At 33.7% G+C, this 13036-nt stretch overlaps 2 protein-coding genes across 3 annotated transcripts; both read right to left on the reverse strand.

Annotated features, from left to right (window-relative positions):
- Positions 1 to 2705: 2705 nt before the first annotated feature.
- LOC109167152 (prolycopene isomerase, chloroplastic) lies at positions 2706 to 8333 on the reverse strand. 2 transcript variants are annotated; one of them, XM_019316098.1, is made up of 10 exons: positions 8066 to 8333; positions 7141 to 7364; positions 6914 to 7024; positions 6442 to 6495; positions 5979 to 6266; positions 5084 to 5275; positions 4806 to 4964; positions 4437 to 4673; positions 3684 to 4011; positions 2706 to 2883 (listed from the first exon to the last, which is right to left on the reverse strand). In XM_019316098.1, the coding sequence occupies exons 1-9, from the start codon at positions 8253 to 8255 to the stop codon at positions 3697 to 3699; spliced, it is 1770 nt and encodes a 589-aa protein (XP_019171643.1). In that variant the 5' UTR covers positions 8256 to 8333; the 3' UTR covers positions 2706 to 2883; positions 3684 to 3696. The 2 variants fall into 2 exon arrangements, with proteins under 2 accessions (XP_019171643.1, XP_019171642.1); XM_019316097.1 differs by lacking the exon at positions 2706 to 2883 and having other exon boundaries at positions 3269 to 4011.
- Positions 8334 to 10494: 2161 nt separating this feature from the next.
- On the reverse strand, positions 10495 to 12196 carry LOC109167157. Its single transcript, XM_019316110.1, has 2 exons — positions 11970 to 12196; positions 10495 to 10962 (listed from the first exon to the last, which is right to left on the reverse strand). Exons 1-2 carry the CDS (start codon positions 12046 to 12048, stop codon positions 10721 to 10723), a joined length of 321 nt encoding a protein of 106 aa, XP_019171655.1. The 5' UTR covers positions 12049 to 12196; the 3' UTR covers positions 10495 to 10720.
- Positions 12197 to 13036: the final 840 nt, after the last annotated feature.

Consider the following 13036-nt stretch of genomic DNA (forward strand, 5'->3'; position numbering starts at 1 on the left):
TCACATACTATCACTTTATTAAAAAGTTAAATAAAATAAAAGCTTCATAAAATTGATAATGACATTTTTTTTTTATAAATTCATTATTCTGCTCTATTTTATTATTTTATATTTCGTGTCTCTTTCTTTATTCTTTTAACCATATTTTAAAAGAATATTGCTAAACATGTATTTCTTTATTTTAAGTATTCTTAAAATATGTATTTCTGAACTAAATTATCCTCGTTATATAAGTATTGCTAAACATATTGTAGTATTCTTTTAACCATACAAATAATTTAATATTCTTATGATCGTTCCTTATATAGAAAAAGTTACGGCTCTATTTGGCAAAGCTTATTTAGGAGTTTATAGCTTATTTTAAACTACTAATAAACTATAAGCTTTGTTTGGTAATGTTCTCAAAATAAGCTCCTAGCTTCCTAACTTTTTTTTCATCTTTATTCTTATTATTTTAAAGAAATGACATAATTTACCCTTTCCAATTAAAACCATTTTCTCTCCTCCTTTATCCGCAACTTTCAGTGTTATTATTATTATTATTATTATTATTATTATTATTATTATTATTATTATTATTATTATTATTATTATTATTATTATTATTATTATTATTACTATTATTATTATTATTATTATTATTATTATATTTGCAACAATATTGTTACTTCATTATGAGATGCTGGATCATGATTATGCTAATAGTTTTATTTTAAAATGTTATTTTTTTTAAAGGTAAAATGTTAAATTTTAATATGTAAACAAACTAATTTAAACTTTATGAAGATGTCATTTTTAGTCTTTTTACATTTATCAGCTGATCAAAAAGATAATTTTACCAAACACTTTCAATCATAACAACTAGCTTAACAACTCTTCAGTTTTCAGCTCCGAGCTTATAGTTTTTCAACTTTCAGTCCCCTTTCAGCTTTCAGCTCTTAGCTTATAGCTTTTCAGCTAGGTTTGCCAAACAGAGCCTAACGAATGGTTACGATAATTATATTTAAAAAAAAATTATTATGTGAAAATATTTATATATTTTAGATTTGAGTTAATTCTATTTTTTTGTCATAAATTTATAGGTTGCAGTACATGTTTAATCTTTCTTTTTCAAAACATCATCTTTGGTCTTAGTATTATTGTGACATAACCATTTTCTGTCATCCGTCGACAAAATCGTGAAATGTTGTTAAATACTGATGGAATAATATTCCATATTATTAATATTATTCATAATAATATTAATATTAACCAAAGAAGAATAAGTCCAATAATAAAATAGGGAATGCTACGAGAAGTTGTTACTACACAAAAAAAGACTTTATATAAAGGTTCCGAGATTATATTCGACAAAGGGCATGCTCATTCAGTCCTAAACTAACATTTCTCCTATGTACTTTTCTTCCTCTTTCACTCCATGATTATGGCTACCTATGTACATACACCTGCAATATATAATAAAGAATTTTGACTTGACTTAGCCTAAAAAAGGCCTGTAATTTTTACCTTTTTGATTTCCACGTTAAATCATTGTGTTCTTATTACTTATTAATTCCATACAATCACCTTATATCATTCCTCTATTCTTATGGAGATATCAATTTCTCCATCAATGGCGCTCTTGTTGAGAGCTGATAAAAAACTCAAGTTTAATTTGCTCTCCTCTAATAAAACTTTTTTTCCTTCTCAGACACCAAGAATAAAGAATAAAATAAATTATAAAATTCAAACCATATTCTGCTCCCGCCTAGCGCCTAGACATGATTATTAATATTGCATGGCAAACCAAGAGCACTATTTTTATTTTTAGAAGGCCCATTGTAAAAACAAAAAAACTATTACCTCCTACAAGTATTTCAAATATTCTCTTCTCTTTCTCTTTTCCACCTCACATTAAGCTTTACAAAAAAACCGAGAAAAAAAACATCTAATAGGATGTTCTTACAATTGCAATATTTACCATTGGTGGTTAAATCCAAAGTCTACCATTTGGTACGAGTCTCCGAAGCATGATTGGCGAGGGCAGTTGAGGAAATTCATGGCAAAATAGATAAGGCCACAGCGGAGTGCAAATGTTATAAAAACACTGCTTCTGCCTGACGCGGACATTTTTATTCTCTTTTGTCCATTTTCTCAATATGTAGAGCTGGGGCCCCTGGGAGACCCAAGTGGCGCCCACCTTCAGTTTTGGATTAGAATAGAATTTAGGCTACGCCGCTACGGTCTCTCTCACGTGCTCCAGCCACGTGGCTTCTCACAATCATGCTCTTGGACCACGCCTCGTGGGCCCCCCTCCCTGCATTTTTTACCATTTTCATCCGATGGTCAATATCAATCACTATGCCTCATGGGACAATATTGGACCATCCAGATTGTTGACTTTTTTGTCACTTTTAATTATCTCTTGAACCCATCCAACTTTTTTCTTCCCCACCAGTAGCTATGTACAGCCTTTCTATGATAAAGCCATTCAACAAGAAAGCCTCAAATAGACAATAACTTTTTATTTTGTTTCTCCGTAACCTCATATAATTCACAAACATATTCAATGAATATACAAAATTATGATATATTATTATTATTATTATTATTATTATTATTATTATTATTATTATTATTATTATTATTATACAACTAAGCATTCATCAATTATTCTATAAAGTTTTCAAACCTAACATTATCATAATAGGCAATAAGTCCATCAATGTTCACTAAATAAATTAACACAAAAATTATACTACTAAGCAGTTATCAATAATTCTATAAAATATTCAAGGCTAACATTATCATCATATTCAATAAGACCACCAATGCTCACTAAATAAATTTGCATAAAAAACTCAATGGCAATACTCATTCATTCCCTGAATGAGACAAAACATGCAACTTAGAACATTAAAAATCAATACTGATAATGTTATTATTATAGTGATAAGATTATAATTAAACTTTCCTAGATTTTTAATGTTTTACACCCATCAATTACAATGGAAAATGTAACAAAGAAATTGGAAATGATATTACTACAAGGGAAATTGCACTTTGGTTCCCAAATTATTCATCTTTTAAAAATTTGGTCTCTATTTGTTAATTTGAACAAATTCAATTCCTTAATTATTCACAATGTTGCATATTTAAGGAAACTGAATTTGTTCAAAGTAACGTAATATGACCAAATTTCTAAAAGGGAAACCATTCAAAGACCATAAATGTGATTTCCCATTGTATAATACTATAATAATGATCAAAATGAAGCAAATTCAGAGACTAGAATTCTGATGGCAGCCTATATTTGTTGCCAACTTCAATTGTAATTGGAGAGTGAATCAAATTTCGGTGCCATATTTCTCACCCAAAGGGAAGAAATAAAGAGGGAAAAGTGCAAGCTAATGATTACATATTCAAATCTAAAGCGCATGGTTCGGATAACCACTGGGAGCCTAAGTGGCTAAGTACCAGAGTGCATATAGATTGGTCCCTGCTAACATTGGTCCCATCAGGACCAATGCAAATCTATGATAAGAAGTGTGCGATTCTATTCATCATGAGAAGTAAAAAAGCAGTGCTTCAAAGTGCAAGCCTTCCAAAAGGCATACACCATGCATGTTTTGCTCTGTTTTATAGTCATTTAACACTATGTTATCTTTGTAGTAAAAGAAAAGTATGGAAGTGCAACGTTAACATACTAATGCAGTGTCATATTCCTACTGCATCAAGAAGTTGTGAATGTTGAGACACGGAAACCAGGGAATTGGCAACGATGGCACCACTGGCAGCAACCGCAGGGACTCCAATGCCTGGGAAAGTGGAGTCGCCACAGCATAGGAGCTGGGGGATTGGTGTTGAATGGCCAGGGAATGTGTCTTTGCCGGCTAGTATAGCTGGTCCATAAGTTCCTCTATTCCTCCTAAGAAATCTTTGGTGTGTTAGTGGAGTTCCAACCAATTTTACCTCACACTTGTCACGACTGAAACCTGGACCTAGCGCTCTTTCCACTGCCTTCCACATTACCTGCTCACACAAAAGAACTTAATCTATAAAAGAAGGGAAAAAATAGAACAGTTGGAATCAGATGAGAGACAGCAAGGTTCCTATAAATGGATGCTTGCTGTATGAAGTGGTAGATAAAATGATCAACTATTCCACCTAGAACTCTAATTTTCACAGACTACTTTAAATCAAGGCTCTCCTAAAGCATAGTTCACATATCTATAATCTATGACAAGTGTTAATAGTCCCACATTGAAAAAATAAGAGAGAACATATGGGTTTATAAGGTCATGGGTTAGACTAACTAATTGGTTGGATTTAATTTTTTAGTGTGGTTTAGCCCATGTGCATTATAGCTCAATCTCAGTTCTGTGAATAATTGTAACATCACTATCAAATGGCTAAACTTTCAAACAGAGGTAACATATAAAAAATTCCCAATATACCTCAGACCGTTCCGCCTTGAGGTTTTTGTATTCACTGCTTTTGCGATCGAGTCCTTCCCAAATTTCAAATGGCTCAGTTCCAGGTGTATAGGCATGCAAGATGTGTTTCCCAGGAGGAGCAAGATCAGGACTAAGCACACTAGGTACAGATATCAGAACAACATTCTGATCAGCATCAACTCCTCTTTCCCAGTCATTCACAACTATGTGATGGATTCCCAGGTCATCGCGTATTCCCTAATCATCCAAATTTGATGTTAAAAATTCATTACAATGGATTCAATAACAAACAGTGTCAGATGAAACTGGCATTTCGATTATAAGGCAATATGAAATCTTGAAATTTGAAACCACTTGTCAGCAACTCACCTCTGCATCGAAGCCCAGATGCAGATGCATAAATGATTCGCATTGTGGGGTATTTTTTATCCGGTCCTGATATGTTTTTGGAACAACATCCTTTGGTAATAAGTTTAAAGTGTCCCACATAGATGCATTGCTGACAACAGCCTTTTTAGCACGAACAAACTGCAGTAAATTAACCTTATTAGATATCAATGAACAGGAGAGGAGATAGGTCAATTATACATAAATTTTCTTTTCTTGTTATTCACCATATTATTGTTACATACATATTATTTACTCACTTGGCCACTTCTTAATTTTACTCCAGTGGCTCTACCATTTTCAACAACGATATTTTCTACATGGCTCTTAAGAGAAATCCGTCCACCAAACTTCTGTAATCCTCGTACGAGAGCATCAACTATAGCCCCACTTCCATGAAGAGGATACTCCAATGTGCAACCTGGCTTGTACCATTCTGAGAACATGTAAACCTATAACAGTAGGGAATACAATTTTACTCTTGTATAGTTGTATTAATGGACAAGAAGCATATGCAGCCTTCAGAGATATAAGTGAGCTCAAACAAGAAAAGGTTTCATAAAATACAATATGGGGTAGAAAGACAAACAAAAAGTGGTGCTTGGATTGCCTAGTGTAGTAGTGTATGTGTCAAACGTATGCAAACTCATTTTAAGTAAGTTGTAGCATATCAGATTAATTGGAGTTATCACCAAGAGCTCCTGTTTTAGATCATTCTGTAAAAACCAAAATTCCTAAATGTGCATAGGCAATATGCCACATCCTTTGTTTTCAAATTATTTTCTGAGGCATGCATTTGCGGAACAAGGAAAACAAATTTTTGGACCAATTTGCGTTCCTAAGAAAAGCTTCATTACATTTATCCAGATAAAACAAGGACTGGATTTATCTTGAGCTAGATTAGCAAAAGTAGAACAATTATCAAAATTGAAGTGTAATGAAAAATGCTCTCTAACATTGGAGCAAAGTAGAGTCCTGCTGTAACATTTTACAACCAAAGTACTAATGTTCTGTGGATTTTTAATTATTTATCATAGGAAGCCTATAACATGGCAGACATTAAGACAGATCTTCTGCAATAGAAGGCAACAATATAACTTTAAAATCTTGAGGTTTCTTTATCTAAATTAGAGAGCAAAAGGTGCAAAAAATTACCATCTCTGCAGAGAGTATGCCATTAGTTTTGACCCCTGCAAGCAAGAAAGCAAGAAGATCCAACCAATTCCTTATAAAAGGATCTTTTAGGCCCAATGAATCAATAATTTCTGAAAAGGGTCTGAGAAGCTTTGTTGCACCAAGGGCCCCCTGAGGTCCCATTTGAGCAAAGGATTTCAAGAGGGAGGGTGCATATCTGGCAGCAGCAGTGGAAAGAATACCCAGGTCACCTCGGATAGACAGAGGAGGTAGAGCCATTGCTGCTGCTGACATTGGAAGAATTGCATCCTTCACCAAAGAGGATTTGATTATTTGATACTCACAAGATGAACAATGGAACAGAATAATTCAAGTAACATAATTGAGAATAAAATAAAAGAAGTTTCTCAAAGCTTAGATAAAGTGGACATTCTAAATAAGCATCAATAAAACAAGATTGATATAGAGAAAATGTGGAACTCACAAGAAGCTTTTTCCATTCTCTCACAGAATCAGGACCTGCATAGTTTTCCAGATCCTGGAGAATGGACATATAGTTAAAACTTGAAAGTTAATCATTAAGGTCAGTTGGGCCAAATTAAAAGTTTCACAAATGATGCATGATGACACACAAGTAGCATAAAATAACATTGGAATTCATTTTCCTGTTACCAATTTCCAGTGACTTTAAAAATAAATAAATAAATAAATAAAAGCAACACAAAGTTTCATTTTGTTATGGATTCCTAATCAGTGAATGTCCTAACCACATTTCCATAGTAGCCATGAAACATCAAAGTGGATTCTACCTAGCCAAAGTAAAATAAAACAGGTTACAAGATAATGGCTAGCCTCTTTCATGCAAGTAAGAAATAATGTACATAGAATGAGCTATTTGAAATGCATAAGATGTTTAAGTGACATGGAATGATGGAAACAAGAAACTAGAAATCAACCTTGAAGAACTCTGTCGGGCCAATGCGAGACAAAAATTCACCTTCAGGTATGTATACCATCCAGGAATCATATTTTGTACAGGGAATTGATTCGCCCAGAGCATCAAGTACCTGCAAGCATTAGCTCCCATTTCAGTGCTCTTAAAGCTGTTACTTGTTATAAGAAGTAAAGAACTGTCAAGCAAATAATTCCACATTTAGTGACAAGATGAATTTGTAACGATTACTTGTGCTAAAGGATTGGCCTGGGGACCCCTTGATTGAAAGCCAGAGAATAAAGAAGGGCCAGAATCAAACTTATAGCCTTTAATATCAAAAGAATGAGCAGCACCCCCGGGTACATCGTGGCTTTCAAGTACCAAAACATCTTGCTGGTATCTAGCAAGCAGTCCGGCACAACATAGGCCAGCTATACCACTCCCAATAACAACAACATCTGCCTCTGGCTTGCCTGCACATTATCGTTCTGCACTCACATTAATACAAAAACAAGATAATCCCAAACCTTATATCATGTCTGTCCGGTAAAGCTTATTCTTTAATGATATCAAAATTATTAGAGATCATATAACTCACTTTCTACGTATTTGCCTGCACATTATCATTCTGCACTCACATTAATACAAAAACAAGATAATCCCAAACCTTATATCATGTCTGTCCGGTAAAGCTTATTCTATAATGATATCAAAATTATTAGAGATCATATAACTCACTTTCTACGTATTTGCCTGCACATTATCATTCTGCACTCACATTAATATAAAAACAAGATAACCACAAACCTTATACCATGTCTGTCCGGCAAAGCTTATTCTATAATGATATCAAAATTATTAGAGATCATATAACTCACTTTCTACGTATTTGCCTGCACATTATCATTCTGCACTCACATTAATATAAAAACAAGATAACCACAAACCTTATACCATGTCTGTCCGGCAAAGCTTATTCTATAATGATATCGAAATTATTAGAGATTATATAACTCACTTTCTACGCATTTGATCGTACAACGTATTTTCACTTATCCGTAAGTAATTTGGAGTTTTATAATCCATATGCATCGATGATAGATTATATCGGACACAGAGAAACATAGATTAGCAAGTGAAAGATGAAATGATAGGAGAAAGAAGTACTGCGTGCCAGGGAAGGGTTGCTTGGAGGTGGAGGGGTAGCCGTTGGAAGATACAGAGGAAGAAGCCTCGCCGACTCCAGTGGCGGAATTTCGCGGCGAGAGTGTAGGTCTCCGGCGGCGGTTGTTGCCGGAGGAACGGAATTTTGAAACGGGCGAGGGAAATTTTGGAAGGAAAGTAGCAACACCAGCTGACGCCATTGATCGTATTCTGTTAGGGAGTGAGAATTATTATTATTAAATTAAATAAAAGATATTCCGTAAAAGGAAATAGCTTCAGCCCGTCTTTGGTATTTTGCAGTTTATAATAGGCCACGCTAACATGTTCACTGTCGAGATCAGTTGCTATGATATGTGTGGTCATAAACCTCACCGTTGTTCTGAGTAAATACCTAAAATGGTCCCTCGACTATAGTTAAATTCACAAATTGATCTTCGACTTTCAATTTTAACCAATTAAGTTCTTAACTTTGTAATTTTGACACGATTTAGTCCTTCATCTATTTGACCATTTGTTGACCGTGATCGACGATCTCCAGAAGAACCTTCAGCTCTCGTCGGAGTACGTGGAGGCCTCCAGGATGACGTTGCACCGGTTCAGAAACACGTCGTCTTCTTCGCTCTGGTACGAACTCAACTACATTAAATCCAAAGGGAGGATGAAGAAAGGCGACCGGATTTGGTAGATTGCTTTTGGCAGTGGATTAAAATGTAATAGTGCGGTCTGGAAATGCAACCGGAACTTTAAAAACCCGACGATGGACCATGAAATTACATATATATCCTCAAAAATCACAGTCAACAAACGATCAAATAGACATAGGGCCAAATTGTGTTAAAATTGCAAAGTTAAGGACTTAATTGGTTAAAATTAAAAATTGAAGACCAATTTGTGAATTTAGCTATAGTCGATGGACTATTTTAGGTATTTAGTCTTCTTAAATTTTATTTTTCTCATATTACATTTGAACAATTGATCACCAAATTATTTAAATTTAACTGAAAAGATATTGGAGTGTTTAACTGAAAAGATATTGGAGTGTTTGATAAATATCTGCTAGCTGATTAAGTTAGTGGTTTGACTAGTTGATAACATTAACGAACGGTAAAAGTGTTTGGTAAATTAGTTGTTAGCTAATTACGTGTAAAATGACTTTCTCAAAAAATGTTAATCGAAAAAAACTGTTTTGAACAACTTTTTTAATTTTAGCATTTTAGAACAATGAGCTGTTACAAAAAGCCAATTAATAAAACACTTATATTAATCTCTCAAAAAAAAAACACTTATATTAATTGTTTAATCAAGTCAAACAGCTGACAAATAAGTCAAAATTAACTGATACACTAACTACGTTACCAAACAGGGTCATTAACAAAAATCATATTTCATTCATTTAATCACCGTTTTTTAGGTAATTTATATACTTTTAGTATAACATTATGCATTCTTCATCCACTCAATAATGTAAAGGTTAGTTACATGTTATCATTGCCTATAAGTATTAGGCTTCAAGTAGAAGAAATGTAATCCACTTTATACACAATTTTCTTATCCATAAAACATTTAGTTTGCTCATCCAACTTAATCATCGGAAGGAATTTATTCACACTTTGATGGTTTAAAATTTTTGGGTGTTTTCTTGAACCAACATTGCCATGGTTGTAGTCTTGTAGAAACTGTGTAAATCCCAACCCTAACCAGCAAAGGATCATAAGAGGAAAATTATAGATTGCCCATAACTGCTAGCCAACTCAAACCACCGACCAATAAGTTGCTCTCACTGGGAACTAAACTTGCTGAAATTACAGTCTTGCAAGACATGAACAAATTTCTGTCATTCCCCAGGGTTAACTAATAAGCAGCAGAAACCAATTGCACATCAATGAAACAGAAATACTACAAAGGAATCACACAAAAGAAGAGTGAGTAGACTGGTGACAGTTGCACACAAAGCAATAATTTTCTAACCTCTTGATGCTGATACATACACTAGCTAGAATGAATATTTTCTGACAACCACAAGCATTTGTAATCAGCCAAATCCTTTGATGGTAGTGGAATCCACATTCCTCAATAATGACTGAAACATCTACATAAAAGACTATGGCCTATGGGCAGGGCTTCAACTGTTCAAGTATAGACATAGATAAAAGGTTTCCAAGAATGAAAATGATTTGCAAATAATGGAAAGATGCAAGTAGTCTTCATCCAGAATGAATCAGCAAGAAAAAAGAAATGTATATCTAAAGAGCACGCGAAGGTATGTAATTCCAGTTTAAAAACTCATAAACAACGAAATGAGATGACACAAGATTAGATAAATGAATCAAACAGCGATTTCTGGATATCTGGTAAATAGCAGGAGTTCAGATTACTTTCAAATCAACAATGGTAGGTAAATAAGAACGTAAACAACGTCATGGACTCATGGGATATAAGGGCATAGTTGTCACTTTATAGGCGGCAAGGATCTGACTATACATAGAAATTCCATCTGAACAGATAAAAGAACTCAGGATATTCACATTGATAAGCCGAGAAACAGAAGATGTATAATATCCCACTTGAAACTAGAGGTAGAAGTTGAAGTACAAGTATGTGTGTACTAACACTAAAGAGATAATCCTCACCTTAATACATAAAAAATAACGTGTTCAGCAAACATTCACTCCCGAAGGCCAAGCTCGAGCTCAAGCTCATCGTCCTCTTCAAACAATTTTAGCAGACGAGCATATTGATCTTCACGTCTTTTCTTTTGCCAAACTTTGAAGAGGAAAAATAATAACAGTCCAAACACTATAATCACTATGAATATTACGAGTATTTCTGAGCCCGAGCCATTGCCAGAAGCGGTATGAGCATCAGCTGGTGTCTCATTTTTGGGATCCGGTGGCTTGTCTGAGAAGCCTGAAATTAGGGTAAATGAAGAGCCTAAGGTGCAACTGTGCAAGCAACTTAAAGAAAGAAATGGCATATAAACATTACTCCGTAATAAACAAGTTCTGCCTCAAAAGATTGATCAACAAATATATAAGCTTTAGGAGGCACAACTCAAGAACAAAAATTACACACACACACTCTCTCTCTCTAACAACGAAAGAACAAACTAAGATGGACATTAGCATGCTAAGATGGTGTACCAATAGAGTGGCAATCCATTCGTGATTTGTGACTGAAAACTTACAGAAAATTAAGTAATTCACATCAATCATGGATTAAGAATGAATATCAAATAACAGAGAGAATGCATCATCTAACTGCATACCAAGAGGTGCTTTAACAAACTAATTGTATCAAAATTCAAAATACAGTCCTACCATCAAGGAACTAAACTAAGATGGACATTAGCATGCTAAGATGGTGTACCAATAGAGTCGCAATTCATTCGTGGTTTGTGACTGAAAATACACACAAAATTAAGTAATTCACATCAATCATGGATTAAGGGTATCAAATAACAGAGAGAATGCATTATCTAACTGCATACAAAGAGCTGCTTTAGCTCAACAAACAAATTATACCAAAATGCAGTCCTGCCATCAGCATCAAGGAGCTAAGCTAAGACCAAAACGACATGTTGAACCAAAAATATTCAATTTTTTTCCAGGCTTCTTCAACCAACCTAGCATACACAAGGACATTATTGCAACTTCTTGGGGGGCATTACTTGTGAAATGGCATCATTAAGACATTAACAAGCCAATCATCAATGCGATTATTGGAAACTAAGCCATATTTCTATATGAAATATAAAGAGCTCCACAATTGGCTTGTGATTCGACTATTACATTAACAAGCATATAAAAAACAATGCAATCACAAATTTTCTATTTGTATAATAATAGCAATGCAGCGAATCTTTATTTATTTATTTATTTATTATTATTATTTGTATAGAGATTCGAGAAACGAACCTGAAACGAATTGCAAAAGAATTGAATAAAAGAACAGAAGAAGACGGAATGATCTCCCTCGTACAGAGATCTCTTTCATTTTTCGTCTCCCACTATAAATCCTTTCTTTTGCTTCTGGAAATATCGCCTTCTCGTTGCCCTCTCCCTCCCATAAATTTCTTCTTCTTCTTTTTACTTCCTCTCTTTCTGGCTTTCTGCCGCTTTCTCGAGAAAACCGCTGACGTTTGCAAAATGGAAAACAAAAAAAAAAAAAACAAAGCAGGCGATTATTTGTAGTTGAGGTGCTTTATTTTCTTCGCGTTTATATTTTGGCCCCAACCGTTTAAATTATTCATAGATTCATCCACTGCACTTGTCCGCTTCGGATCATTATTCATTAATGTATATATTTTTTTAAATCTGTTTTAAAAAAATTAAAAAATTCATGACTTTTGTTTTAATGTGAACAATATATATTTTTTAAAATACATATTTTATTATGATTGAATTACAACCTCAAAGGGTTATCATTGCTACTTCTAAAGCGTTATGTATAAATAAATGACAATATATATTTCAACTAGTCATAAACATAGAGTTTATTATCATAGTGTAACAAAGGATTCAACTTCATTCCATGTTATTAATCAAAATTTAATTTTACTTTGCGTCAACCGACATTGTAAGATCTATCTTACTCTGGTTAGGCATTACTAAACTACGTCTTATGACGCAAACATGCACATTCTTTTTGCAAAGTATAAATGATTAGTATGTTAGTCACTCAATCACGTGGTATAATAAACTCGACTTCTCAATTAGTAACACCTCTATTGTTAGGTCATATGCATTCCTAAAATATTATATTACTTTTAGAAGTAAATCATATTGACATATCATCACAATTGCAATGTACAATTATTATTATTATTTTTTCTATATTCTTACAATTTCAGCTCACACTCAAATGTAGTAATATAATAATAGGAAAAGTTTATGGTGTCGGTCAATATCATGTTTCTTGGTACAAACTCAAAATAAAGAAGTATAGAGACAATGTTGTCATATTGACTTTGTACTCGATGTAA

The sequence above is a fragment of the Ipomoea nil genome, unplaced genomic scaffold (assembly GCF_001879475.1).
Source record: "Ipomoea nil cultivar Tokyo-kokei standard unplaced genomic scaffold, Asagao_1.1 scaffold3147, whole genome shotgun sequence".
Lineage (NCBI taxonomy): Eukaryota > Viridiplantae > Streptophyta > Magnoliopsida > Solanales > Convolvulaceae > Ipomoea > Ipomoea nil.

Coding starts and splice junctions, on each gene's coding strand:
- LOC109167152 (XM_019316098.1), bottom strand. CDS start 8,255: ATGGCGTCAGCTGGTGTTGCTACTTTCCTTCCAAAATTTCCCTCGCCC. Junction 7,365..8,065: donor CTCCAAGCAACCCTTCCCTG/GCACGCAGTACT, acceptor GATAATGTGCAG/GCAAGCCAGAGGCAGATGTT. Junction 4,012..4,436: donor TCAAGGCGGAACGGTCTGAG/GTATATTGGGAA, acceptor TTGTGTGAGCAG/GTAATGTGGAAGGCAGTGGA.
- LOC109167157 (XM_019316110.1), bottom strand. CDS start 12,048: ATGAAAGAGATCTCTGTACGAGGGAGATCATTCCGTCTTCTTCTGTTC. Junction 10,963..11,969: donor TCTTTTGCAATTCGTTTCAG/GTTCGTTTCTCG, acceptor CCCTAATTTCAG/GCTTCTCAGACAAGCCACCG.